The 12167-nt window shown below is 44.9% G+C and overlaps 1 protein-coding gene and 2 pseudogenes across 1 annotated transcript; all 3 read left to right on the plus strand.

Annotated features, from left to right (window-relative positions):
- The first annotated feature begins 1754 nt into the window (after positions 1-1754).
- On the plus strand, positions 1755-6230 carry LOC144250193 (ubiquitin carboxyl-terminal hydrolase 17-like protein 6). The gene is made up of 3 exons (XM_077792698.1): positions 1755-2263; positions 4574-4674; positions 4765-6230. The coding sequence occupies exons 1-3, from the start codon at positions 1755-1757 to the stop codon at positions 6228-6230; spliced, it is 2076 nt and encodes a 691-aa protein (XP_077648824.1).
- Positions 6231-6646: 416 nt separating this feature from the next.
- Positions 6647-7370, plus strand: LOC144250194 (3'-5' RNA nuclease TATDN2 pseudogene; annotated as a pseudogene).
- Positions 7371-7934: 564 nt separating this feature from the next.
- LOC144250195 (3'-5' RNA nuclease TATDN2 pseudogene) lies at positions 7935-9639 on the plus strand (annotated as a pseudogene).
- The last annotated feature ends 2528 nt before the right edge of the window (positions 9640-12167 follow it).

A 12167-nucleotide genomic window follows, 5' to 3' on the forward strand; every position in this document is an offset into this window, starting at 1 on the left:
TACATGAGTACTGGAAGGAACATTATCTTGAATATAATAAAAATCTTATTCCATGCCTCCTTGATATTTCTGCCAAAGACAAGCAGACATATTCCTAAAGGACTTCCTTTTGAATTCAAAACCTTCATGGAAATGTGTCAGGACACGTCCAGCATGACTTGGTTGAATGAGAAGGAAATGAAATGTATCTTTTTCTCAGAGAAGTGGTTTAAAAGATAAATAATACATATATATTTTAATAAGTAAAAACATTTTAATTGAGATATTACCACTATGACTATGTGCACGCCTCAAAATGCTTATGAAATGTGGTTATAAAAATACTCCTTGGGCTGGGGATGTGGCTAGAGCGGTAACAGCGCTTGCCTGGCATGTGCCTGGTGCTGGGTTCGATCCCCAGCACCACAAAAAAATAAAATAAAGATGCTGTGTCCACCGAACAATGAAAAAAAAATAAATATTAAAAATTCTCTCTCTCTCTCTCTCTCTCTCAAAAACAAAACAAAACAAAACAACAACAACAACAAAAACCTCCTGAGATCCACACACAGGGAAAAGAGTCAACCAGACTCTCCAGTGTGGTGAGCCGTTTCTGTGAACTGTGGCTGCCATTACAAGATGGCGCTGGTTTCCCCTGTAGTCTGTGACAAACAACTCCTTATCAGAATGAGTTGGCACGCTGTGACTTGGCACCCTATGAGAAAAGTCCACGTGGCAGTTGTGCATTGGGGCTTTATCTGCTTTATTAAGGCTGGGGCACACGGGAGTAGTGTTCCAGAGAGAAACAAGCTAATAGACATGTCAAAACAAAGGCCTGAATAAACTGCTGAAGGAAGAATCCTGTGTAGTGTTTCCTTTGCTGGCAAGGGGTCGCGGCAGTTGGTGGCCAGGACAGGGACACCTCCTCGAACCCAGGATCCAGAACCTTCAGCAGTCAGGGTGGTGCACCGGTAAATTCCCAGGTAAGTGGGAATCCGCAAATGAAAGCGGGGCGCTCCTCGGTAGATAAAGAGAGAGCGGGGGAACAAATAATAAATTCCCGGGTAGGTGGGAATCCGCAAATGAAAGCGGGATGCTCCTCTGTAGATAAAGAGAGAGCTGGAAAAAATAATAAAATAGGACGCTCCTCTGTAGATAAAGAGAGAGCGGGGCTTTGTACTTTCACTTTCTTCATAGTTTTGAAAACATCTTCATAGTTTTGAAAACATTATGGGTGTTAACTCCTCAAGCCCAATTTTGCTGGCCTTGGATGGGCTGCTGCGTTCTAATGGACTTAAAGTGAAACAGAGCACATTGCAGATGTTTTTGAGAGAGGCTGATATCGCAGCTCTTTGGTTTGCTTTTTCAGGGAGTCTTACAATTCCCAGCTGGGACAAGTTAGGAAAAGACCTTGACTTTGCTTATAAGCAGGGAACTTTAAAAGATGGCATTATTCTAATATGGAAGCTAATTAGAGGATGTATAACAGATGGTAAATGTCAAGAGGCTATAATTGAGGGTCAAGCTGTTCTTGAGCAATTGCATGAGGAAAAATCTGAGGGATCCCACAGCGAAGTGGCAGAAAGTATTAAGAATAAAAACAGTGAAAAGGCAAAAGAGACTGAACATAAAATTAGGAGAAGGCTCTATCCAGACTTGACCGAACTTAAAACACCCAAGGACACAAGTGACTCAGAGAGTTCTGAGGACCTTGATGTTTTGTTACAGCAATTACGTAGGGTAAAAATGAAAAAGAAAAACGGGAGACGCAAGGTATGAAAACATCTCATGTGGAGGAGGATCGGGCTGGCTCTGAAGAGGAGGTGGAAAATCTAGAGGAGGAGCCAGTACTTGATGCTGCTCCACCCTTCCCCACGCCTCCAGTAGTTCCGCCCCTGTATGTGGGTGGAGTCCAAGGCTCCGGGAGGACTTTTCATTCTCAAGTTTGGAAAACAGTTAATACAGATATGGGACTAGCATACCCGGTTTTTCAGGACAACAATAGGGGAAGATATCATGAGCCTTTAGACTTTAAAATAATTAAAACCTTGGCAGAATCCGTCCGTACTTATGGCATAGATGCTGCTTTCACCCTTACTCAGGTGGAAGGACTGACTAGATTCTGCATGACCCCTTCGGATTGGGCTGGCTTAGTCCGAGCCTGTGTCTCTCCCGGAAAATATCTACATTGGAGAGCATTCATGCTAGAGGGCGCGATAGAACAAGCTGCCCAAAATCATGCGGCGGGCCACCCCACCTGGGATATGCTTTTGGGACAAGGCAGGTTTGCTAATCAACAAACTGGATATTAGTAACACTTGTATCCGTGCATGGAAATCACTCCCAAATAGAGGAGAAGTGTCTGGCAATTTGACTAAAATTATACAAGGCCCCACAGAACCTTTCTCAGACTTTGTTGCTAGGATGGTGGACGCTGCAGGAAAAATCTTTGGTGACCCCGATAGAGCAATGCCCCTGATTAAACAACTTGTTTTAAACAATGTACTAAAGAATGCAAAGCAGCTATTACTCCTTATAAAAACAAAGGCATAGAGGCCTGGATGAAAGTCTGTAGGGAAATAAGTGGGTCATTAACTAATGCAGGCCTTGCTGCTGCAGCAGTTACAGCTGGAGTTGCCATGGCTAGCCAAGTACAAACTGCTGCCACTATTAATCAGGTTATTCAACAAACATCAACCATATTTGAATCTCAAAGTAGAATTAATCAACACATTTTATCTGGGATTTTGGCTGCTAATCAAAGGATAGATCTGCTTCAAGCTCAAGTTGAGGAATTGTCTGACCTAGTACATTTGGGTTGTATTGATCAACGAGCACATTTATGTATAACCTCTGTCAGATTTTATGATTCCAGAAATGCCTCACGCATCATCGGAGAGTATTTATCCGGAACCTGGTCCATGGAAGCAGAAAACTTGATCCAGTCTCAACTAACTCAGATTGCTGTTTTGAATAGCACCCGTGTCAAACCAGTGACTTTGGGTCAATTCACCAGTTGGCTATCCTCTGCTTTTTCCTTTTTTAAGGAATGGGTGGGAGTAAGCATTTTTGGTACTATGTGTTGCTTTGGTGTGATTCTTTGTTTGTGGTTTCTCTGTCGCCTCAAGGCCCCCAGTGCTCACGATAAGGCTATGATCATACAAGCTCTTGCTGCTTTAGAAAATGGCAACTCACCACAGGTCTGGCTTGCGCATCTTAAACAGTAAACCTTTGACATGGTCGTTGCACCCCAAGTTATTATAATACTGCACTGGGATCGACATGTCCTTCTTTTGTCACTCTTCTAATGCTGGAACTTCTACCCTATCTTTCCTTTGTGCATACCTCTCCTCCCTGCTTTTCTGCACTAGGATCTTTCTAGCTAATCTTACTGTCCAACTACACCTGCCATTTGATGGTGATTGTCATGGGTCCTGTTTATGGAGGCGGTTTCCATAACAATGTCCTGTTGGCCACAACACGCTGAGCTGATCTTGTAGTACCCAGTGACGGGCAACTTCCACGCTTCCACTGCAACCTAAGACAGGGGAATGGGGCCTCCCCAGAGACGGGTAAGCAGTGCAGGGGCAGTGGACGACCTAAGACAGGGGCTACTTGATTCCCCTTGACATGCAACAGCAAGAGAGGTTGACTTGCTGGTAGCAAGCCTTCCCTGGCCCCTGGGGCCCAGCCCCCAATTCCTTGTTCTGCATGTCAAAGTGGCCAGCTCACAGGGCCATGACATATGTGCTCCACGGGAACATCTTGACCTTTATCTAACAATGGCAGATGTCACAACCAAATTTCTCCCCCTCTCTATTGTCCGTGCCATTCTCTTAGGGTGTTGCCAACTTAATTTTGTCTGCACTACGAAGACAGCCTCAGCTGTCCCCCTTCGTCTACCATCGTCACGATACAGGATGCGAGGCAAGGCACTGCACTTGAGTGATCCACTTGAGTGGACCCCAAGGGGAGCATGTCCTATTGCATGCGGGTTTGACGTCCACGCCCCGCCCCACCAAAAAAGGGGTTGGCTGATATGGCCTCAGGTTTGGGGAAGGGCCCTCCTTAAGGCAGCCACTTCTACACAGTGGGATAGGACCTCTACTCTCGCCTGTATTGTTGTAATAAAACAAAAAATGGGGAACTGTGGTGAGCCGTTTCTGTGAACTGTGGCCACCATTACAAGATGGCACTGGTTTGCCCTGTAGTCTGTGACAAACAACTCCTTATCAGAATGAGTTGGCACTCTGTGACTTGGCACCCTATGAGAAAAGTCCACGTGGCAGTTGTGCATTGGGGCTTTATCTGCTTTATTAAGGCTGGGGCACACGGGAGTAGTGTTCCAGAGAGAAACAAGCTAATAGACATGTCAAAACAAAGGCCTGAATAAACTGCAGAAGGAAGAATCCTGTGTCATGTTTCTTTGCTGGCTAGGGGTCGGGGAACTCCAGGAAGTGAACTGACCACACCCAAATCCCTATTCCAATTCAGTGCTAGCAGGTGATTGGTGGATCTGGCAGGAAGTTAGTGGGTGTGGTCAGGAGGCTGAGCCATAAAAGACTGAAAACATGGACCCGGCTGTCATTTGAAGGCCGGCTCCGAAGGAGAAGCTCTCTCCTCTGGAGATTCAGCAGGGAAACCTGGTGGTTACTGGTCCTGGAGACATGGAGGCAGCTTCACTCCACTGCGGAGGTGAGTCTCAGTTTCATGATTGTATAAAACCTGAATGTTCATCAAATGCAGCTGATGCTAAAGTCTATTTGGGTCCTTCTCTACCTGCAGAGTCATCGTTGTCACCTTGCCCTGATGCACACTTAAATAAGAATTCAGCTCCTGTGGGGCCACTGCTGGCTCCTAGAGGGAAACTTTGTCTGAACTGGCAGAGACGGTCGGCAGCTGGTGCTGGGCTGCAGAACATGGGAAACACTTGCTACGTGAATGCAGCCCTACAGTGCCTGACATATACACCTCCTCTGGCCAACTACATGCTGTCCCAGGAGCACTGCCAACGCTGTCCTCGTCACAGGGTCTGCATGCTGTGTGTGATGCAAGCCCACGTGACACGGGCTCTCCGCCACCCTGGGGATGTCATTCGGCCCCTGCCTGCTTTGGTTGACGGCTTCCACACTTCCCGGCAAGAAGATGCCCATGAATTTCTGCTCTTTACTCTCCATGCCATGCAGGAAGCATGTCTGCGTGGGCACAAGCAGCCAGGTGCTCACTCCAAGGACCCTACCCTCATGCGCCAGATATTTGGAGGGTGCTGGCGATCTCAAATCAAGTGTCTCCACTGCTGTGGCGTTTCAGACACTTTTGACCCCTACCTGGACATTATGCTAGACATCACGGCAGCTCCCAGTGTGCAGCATGCACTGGAGCACTTGGTGAAGCCCGAGTGGCTGGAAGGGGAGAACGCCTACCAGTGTGGTGTCTGTCAGAAGAAGAGGCCAGCCTGCAAGACCCTGACCCTGCAGAAGGCACCAAACGTTCTTATGCTGGTATTGAAACGGTTCTCGGATCTCACAGGGGAAAAAATTGCTAAGCACGTGCGCTATCCTGAGTGCCTTGACATGCAGCCATACATGTCTCAGCAGGGCAGAGGCCCACTGGTGTATGCCCTCTATGCTGTGCTGGTCCATGCCGGGGTGACTTGTCGCAGCGGACACTACTATTGTTATATAAAAGCTGGCAATGGCCAGTGGTACAAAATGGACGATGCTAAGGTAGTGGCCTGTGACATTGCTTGTGTCCTGAGTCAGCGTGCCTATGTCCTCTTTTATGTCCAGAAGAGTGAACTTGAAACTGACAATGGGAGTGTGTCCCTGGGCAGGGAAACAATAGCTCTTGGGCCTGAGGACACAATCTTGAGAGCCACCCAAGGAGAGCTCCAAGGAGACTCCTATAGCAAAGCACTAGAGCCAGAAGAGCGCTTGGAGGATACAGCTACTGGAGAAATCACCTTGGATCAGTGGAAATTTCTCCAAGAACAGAACCGACCAAAGTCTGAATTCAACCTCAGGAAAGTGGAATTCACTCTGCCTCCCAATGTTGTTGTGATTCACCAGTCAAAACACAGAGAAAAGGAGAACATAATGGATAAGCAGGAAACATACAAGCAGAGCAAGGATACCAAGTACAGCATACGTGAGGATTTGGTGAACACTGGCCAACTCCCGTGTCTTGCAGGAAGGCCCAGAGCCAACAAGAAGAAGAACAAGCAGGGCAAGAGGACAGTAATTGTGGTCTAGCAATCCAGGACACTGTGAAGGCCTTTGTACCGCAAACTAATGGTAAGTACTTAGCAGTCCCTGGAGTGCTTTGAGTTCCCTGAAGTAGAGGAGTGCAAACAGAAGCCTGGGTGATCACGGGATCCAGTTGTGGCTTTGGGAGTCAAACCAAAGCCTTTAGTCAGTCTCCAATCATTGGGACTTCTCCAAAGTGCCATGGCATCTCTGAAACCTTGAGAACTGTGGTGGATGGGCCGTGGAAAGAGGGAAAGGTGCCCGTGGCATCCAAGCAGTTCAAGGTCAAGTACCACTGCAGAAGGTTGTCCCAACAAGCTCAGCTGCCTGCAGAGCCCAGGGACGTGGCACTCTCCAGCTGCCAGCTCACAGCCCTGCATCGCGTCCCTGAGGGGGCAGCAGCCCCAGGCACCTGAAAGGTCATGAGGATGTCCATGCGGTTATCCAGGAACTCATCCCACTGCAGAAATCCTTCTCCTCCTCTTCTAACTCTGCTCCTAACCTCCCTCGCCTCTCCTTCCTCTTCTTCCTGTGCTCCAGGTGTGGGCAGGGCCACTCCCAAAGGCTGCCTAATTAGGAGCATTGGGCCTTCTTTTGTCCAAGGGATTGTGTATGTGCCCTGTGAATGCCTCCCTAGAAGAAATGGCTTTTCTAGAGGAAGAAGCCTGCAGCCTTAGGGTTGATTCCAAAGATACTTCTCCTAACTCCATGAACTCTGAATTTGCAGCTGAAGCTGAAGGTCAGAAGGATGGGATGGAAGGACCAAACGAAGCCCAGAAAAGCAGCTGGAATAGGCTTGGGACCAGGACTCCAAGCTGATCTCCCTGAAGGCTCCACAGGACATCCTAGGGAAATGCAGTGCCCAGAAGGAAAGAAGCTGCCACCCCTAGGGTGAAGCCCAGCCCAGAAGTGTGTCCCAACCATATGGAAGGACCAGCCCTGAGCATCAAGGTCACTTGTCAGAAAGAGAAAGACTTGCCCCCAGAGGTCAGAGCCCAGGAGGAACAGCCTGACAGGAGCAGGTTCTGTGACACCAGAGTGATTGTGGACCCTCGGGAGGAACCTCCTTAGGAGTCACTTGGTGACCCAAGGACAGTCATTGACAAGCCCTCTGTGGTGAAGGCGATCCCCCACTCACTGTCTTGACAGGGTCACAGTGAGAAAAATGTTGGCAAAGCTGCTCTCCCACTCTCTTGACAGGGTCACAGTGAGGATGATTGCTGGCAAAGCCACACTGGTTGGTGGGTAACCGAAACCATGAGACCCTTTTTTATGTAATTGGGACTTTGCATTTTCATGCTTATGTTTCTCACAGGAGGCATGAGTATGTTAAATGCCAAACAAATTAAATTTCAGATGGCTAGAACATATCAGGTAGTTCGTGCCTTGGAGGCTGTTCTACTACCCCTCAGCATATCAAGGACAACGTAGAAGGCTATTCTTCTATCTTAGTACATTGTGGACAAGCCTAATAACGGACAACAATCATTCTCTGAAAGGTCAGGAGAACTAGTGCACCTTGACTGAGAAACAAAGAAACTCTTTGAGAAAGCAGCTCAACCAGTTTTATGAGAATAAATTTAGGAATTAATTAAAATAGCTTTATAAGACACAGTCTTAGAATAATGTTAGAAATATTATCTTATTTAGATTCTTAAGTTTAGAAATTCTTAAGTCTTTAGTTGTATAGGTTTCTGATATGTTTTAAGGATGATTCGTAAACTTTAGGATATTTTAGATATAAGATTTAAAGGGACTTTTTTAGATGGGAATTTTAGATTAAAAATAAAGTACAAGTGTACTTTAGGTTAATGATTGGTTAGGAGACTTAGAGTCTGGTTATGTAGTTTGGCATTAGTTAATAAGAAAATAACATATCTTGGGAAAAATAGTAAATCTTGGGAAAATCTGAAAAATGTAAATTAGTGACATATTTTATTAATGATTCTGTACTTTTAATAATTATATAACTGAAGGTCATATCCTGGAAAAATGTAAATTAATGTACCCTCAATCATGGTTAAGGAAATGTCATGTCTTGGCAAAGTTTTAAATTATATAATTAATGACGTATTGTGAATCTATAATGATGAGAAAAATTGTAATAAAAGGGGACCCAGAGAAAGCTGCTTTAGCTCTCTCTCTGGAGATTGCTGCAATGGAACGACTCCTGTCTCATCTTTTCGCCGACGCCACTCATCCTTCAGGACTCCCTGGAACCCGCTAGGGCAGGACTCCGGCACCTCTCCCCTGCTAGAATTTTTGGATGGCTCCAACATTGAAAAGTGGGTTGAGAAATCCAAAAGCATTCATATAGGAAGGTGGTGATGGAACACCCTCCATGAGGAGGCCACTGGTGTGACGTGGACGAGTCTCCAGGGTCAGACTCTCTCAGGAGGAGCCTGTCTCCCTGAAGTGCTCAGCAGTTCCAGAGCCTTCTTCCCTCTCCACTGACTACAACATGTACCCCTCATTCGTACAGAAGTCCTTGGTGTGACTACACCAGCTACAGGGCCAGCAGCCCAAGACTCCTGGCCACCCCTCTGTGGGCAGCAGCCAGGACACAGCCCAGGCTGGGACAAGCAGCCACAGCCTCCTAAGTGATTATCCCCCAGCTCCTCAGTGAGCTCCCAGAGCACCTCCAGAGACCCAGAATTCCCATTCCCTGCAGGTGTGCAGAAGCTCCCTAGAAGAAGTGAAGGAGAAAAGGACATTCTGAGCGGAGACTCCACCTCTTCCCTGTGGCAGACAGGCATCTAGCTCCCTGACACAGGGACCTGGGGAGCCCAGCCTGAAGCAGGACTTTATTGACACTCAGTGCCACTTGGCCATGCTGTACTCCAAGTTCTCTTTCAAGGGGACCTTTACAAGTTTCAGAAAAATTTACAGCAGCTCTTTCCTCACCTCCAGGGCTGCATCTCTGACTTCTGGGACACTGGGACACTGACAGTCTGCCTGTGGGAGCAGATGCTGAAGGAGGATCTGGTCTGGGGGGTCTTCAGCTGTCACCCAGATTTTGCACCTTATTATAGTGGGAGCCAATAGAAGTCTGTTGCAGGCCTTGGGGGACCCCAGGTCATAGTCTTTGGGTCAATGGGCTGGGATTGCTCTTAATAGTGCACCTCGCCCGTCCCACAGCAGGGCAAGATAACCTCGGTCTCTGTGGTCAGCTTGTCTCTTTTTTTTAGATGTAAGGTTTTTCTACTTCTAGAGCTAACAAATATAATTCCTAAAAGTTTCTGTGGATGTCATTTGTTAACTGCTTTATAAGCCATTTCTTATCATTTGGCCATGATGTTTGTTTCGTTCAGTTTTGGAGTACTGGGGAAGGAATCCAGGCAGCGAGCTGCACTCCAGGTCTCCAGTATGCCTGGGGACCAGGGAGGAGAGGCACTTTGTGACTTCTCCTGACTGACATCAGCATGAATCTTTCCTTCTTGGGAAGTAATCAACTTTGGGTGTTGTTTTGTTTTCAAGGTGAAATACGCCCATTGCAGAATATTTGGAAAGTGCAAAGAAGTGTGTAAAGATCATTCTCCTTCACTCTGAAAAATTAAAAATCAAAATAAGAGGAGGCTCATGGTTTTTTGTAAACAAAATTGTATTGGTTACTCTGAAGAAAAAAAAAAAAAGGTCCAGGAGCAGATGTTTTCACAGCTGAATTAAGTCATTATAAATTTAAATGCCTTTAACACAAATGTGGGTCATATACCATAATTTGATCAACTGCTTAATTTTCAGGTACATAGTAATTTCCCACTCATATTTATCGTTATTCTCTGAACTATCTGAATTTTATTTAAAATTTAAAATTCTTATATTTTATCTATGTTGTTTTTTCTGTATTTCTAAGTATTTTATGTCAAATCTCCATAATATAATTTGTAAAATATGTACTTGGGAAATATATCTAACCTTCTTTTATCCAATTAAGGTTAATTGTGTATATTTTCAGGAATATTTAATAGAAGCCCCTATCCCTTCCCATTCACATTAAGAAAAGAAATATAATAGAGCTGGATTTTGAGATTTTAATAACCTAATTTATATCATCATCAAGTTTGTCATTTCCTGAATTGAAATCTCTAATTTATTTGATTGACATGCTTATTATTACAAATTAAATAAAAAAGAAAAGTGAACATGTTTTAGATGATTTGTTTCACTGAAGCACTAGACCAATTTAAGGAGAATCTATCACTCAATCTACATACAATGGCTCTAGAAAGGCAGTTTGATGAGATCACCTTTCAAAGTCACATGATAGCACTCTCAATCTAGTCAATAGGATCCAATCACATCTGATCCAATCATGATCCAAACATTTCTAAAATACTTTGAAACTTATTGCTTGACATTTATGCATATTAAAACATTGTGAGATATATATATATATATATATATATATATATATATATATATATATATACACACAGACACATTTGAAAACTGAATGCAATTTTATGTAGTATTTCCAATATACTGCTTCATACTCCAACTTGGTGTTTGAAATAAATACATGCACATTAACTGGAGTTGGTGGTGCACACCTTTAATCTCAGGAACTCAGGAGGCTGAGGCAGGAGGGCTGCAAGTTTGAGGCCTGCCTCAGGAAGTTAGTGAGACCATCAGCATTTTACAAAACCCTTTCTCAAAATAAAAGAAAGGACTGGGGTTGTGGCTCAGTGGTAAAGCTTCTTTGGGTCAATTTCTAGTAGCTAAATAAACAAATAAATATGTAAAAATAGATCCACAAGTAATGTCACTCTCTTGTCTAACATACCTCTAGTTTATTCCATTGCACTGTGGTTTACTAGTTATCTACACAGGGGAACTGAGATTTTTAAAATGTTCTAGTTGTCTATTCATCAACATTAGTCATTTCCAGCTCTCAAAACCTCCCACCTCTATACCTTCAGAATTTACCTGTATTCCTCATCCTGAACTTCCTGAGTCTTATTCCAAATTGATCCTTTGTGATAACTGGTGGAACCCTTCAGAAAAAGTCAACAAAATGAGAAAGTATAGCAATTCCTCCTATGAGTTAAATGTTCTCTCATCTCTGCTTTCCTGTGTTTCTCACAGTGTCTGTTAGACCAGGACGCAAGAAAAGACCACTGACTCCAATTAAAATCAAATTAAAGCAAGCTTATTATTTCGACCGGCCGGGCTGCCTTTCCCTCCCAAAACAGCGGGAGCAAGACAGCCCCGAGGCTTCTTTGTGGCCCAGTTTTATAGCCCAAAAGTTACACAAAGGGGGGGGGTTACAGATAACAGCACTCTGAGGAGCATAACACAAGTTTACATTTTTGCTGGCCCCGGCATCAGAATTTATGGAGATCTTAGAGACTCAGAGAGGGTCATTGTCCGGCCAGGGAAGGCCAGAATTTATGAGGCGTCACTAAGGTTTAGGAAAGGGTTGTTATCTGGTCAGGGAAAACCGGACCTGGGTGAGTTCAGGGCACGGGCAGGCATTCCAAGTAGGTTCAGAATTTGCAGTAATTTATAGTAAAGCCAAAATTATCTTTTCATGGTTTTATGGCGAGATGCCCAATTTTAAGAAAGGTTGGGTCTATCATTCCCCCCTTTTCTGATGTGTCCCTTTCAAATCTTTGATAGGGTAGGGGAAGAGCACTGAGAGAATTTTAATCCTTCAGGTAACAGTCTCCAAATTTTTAGAACTCACCCAAAACCGGTCTCCCTGATTTTACCTGACTTAATTAATTACTTATATTGATAATCTATTTATTTTTGGCTCCATTGTTGTAAGAAGAGAGGCGTCACTCATTTTGGCTTCTTTTGAGCTGAGAGAGGGTGACGTGAGGGGGCACGGCGTGAGGGACATGAGTTGCCTTTTAGAAGTCGGTTCGGTTTGAAGTCTGGTTGGGGAGGAACAGGTTGTAAAGTCACATCTGGGGATGGTGCTTCTATGAGAGAAACAAA

Source organism: Urocitellus parryii, chromosome 14 (genome assembly GCF_045843805.1).
Source record: "Urocitellus parryii isolate mUroPar1 chromosome 14, mUroPar1.hap1, whole genome shotgun sequence".
Classification (NCBI taxonomy): domain Eukaryota; kingdom Metazoa; phylum Chordata; class Mammalia; order Rodentia; family Sciuridae; genus Urocitellus; species Urocitellus parryii.

Coding starts and splice junctions, on each gene's coding strand:
- LOC144250193 (XM_077792698.1), top strand. CDS start 1,755: ATGAAAACATCTCATGTGGAGGAGGATCGGGCTGGCTCTGAAGAGGAG. Junction 2,264..4,573: donor ATGCTTTTGGGACAAGGCAG/GTTTGCTAATCA, acceptor TGTCATTTGAAG/GCCGGCTCCGAAGGAGAAGC. Junction 4,675..4,764: donor AGCTTCACTCCACTGCGGAG/GTGAGTCTCAGT, acceptor CTCTACCTGCAG/AGTCATCGTTGTCACCTTGC.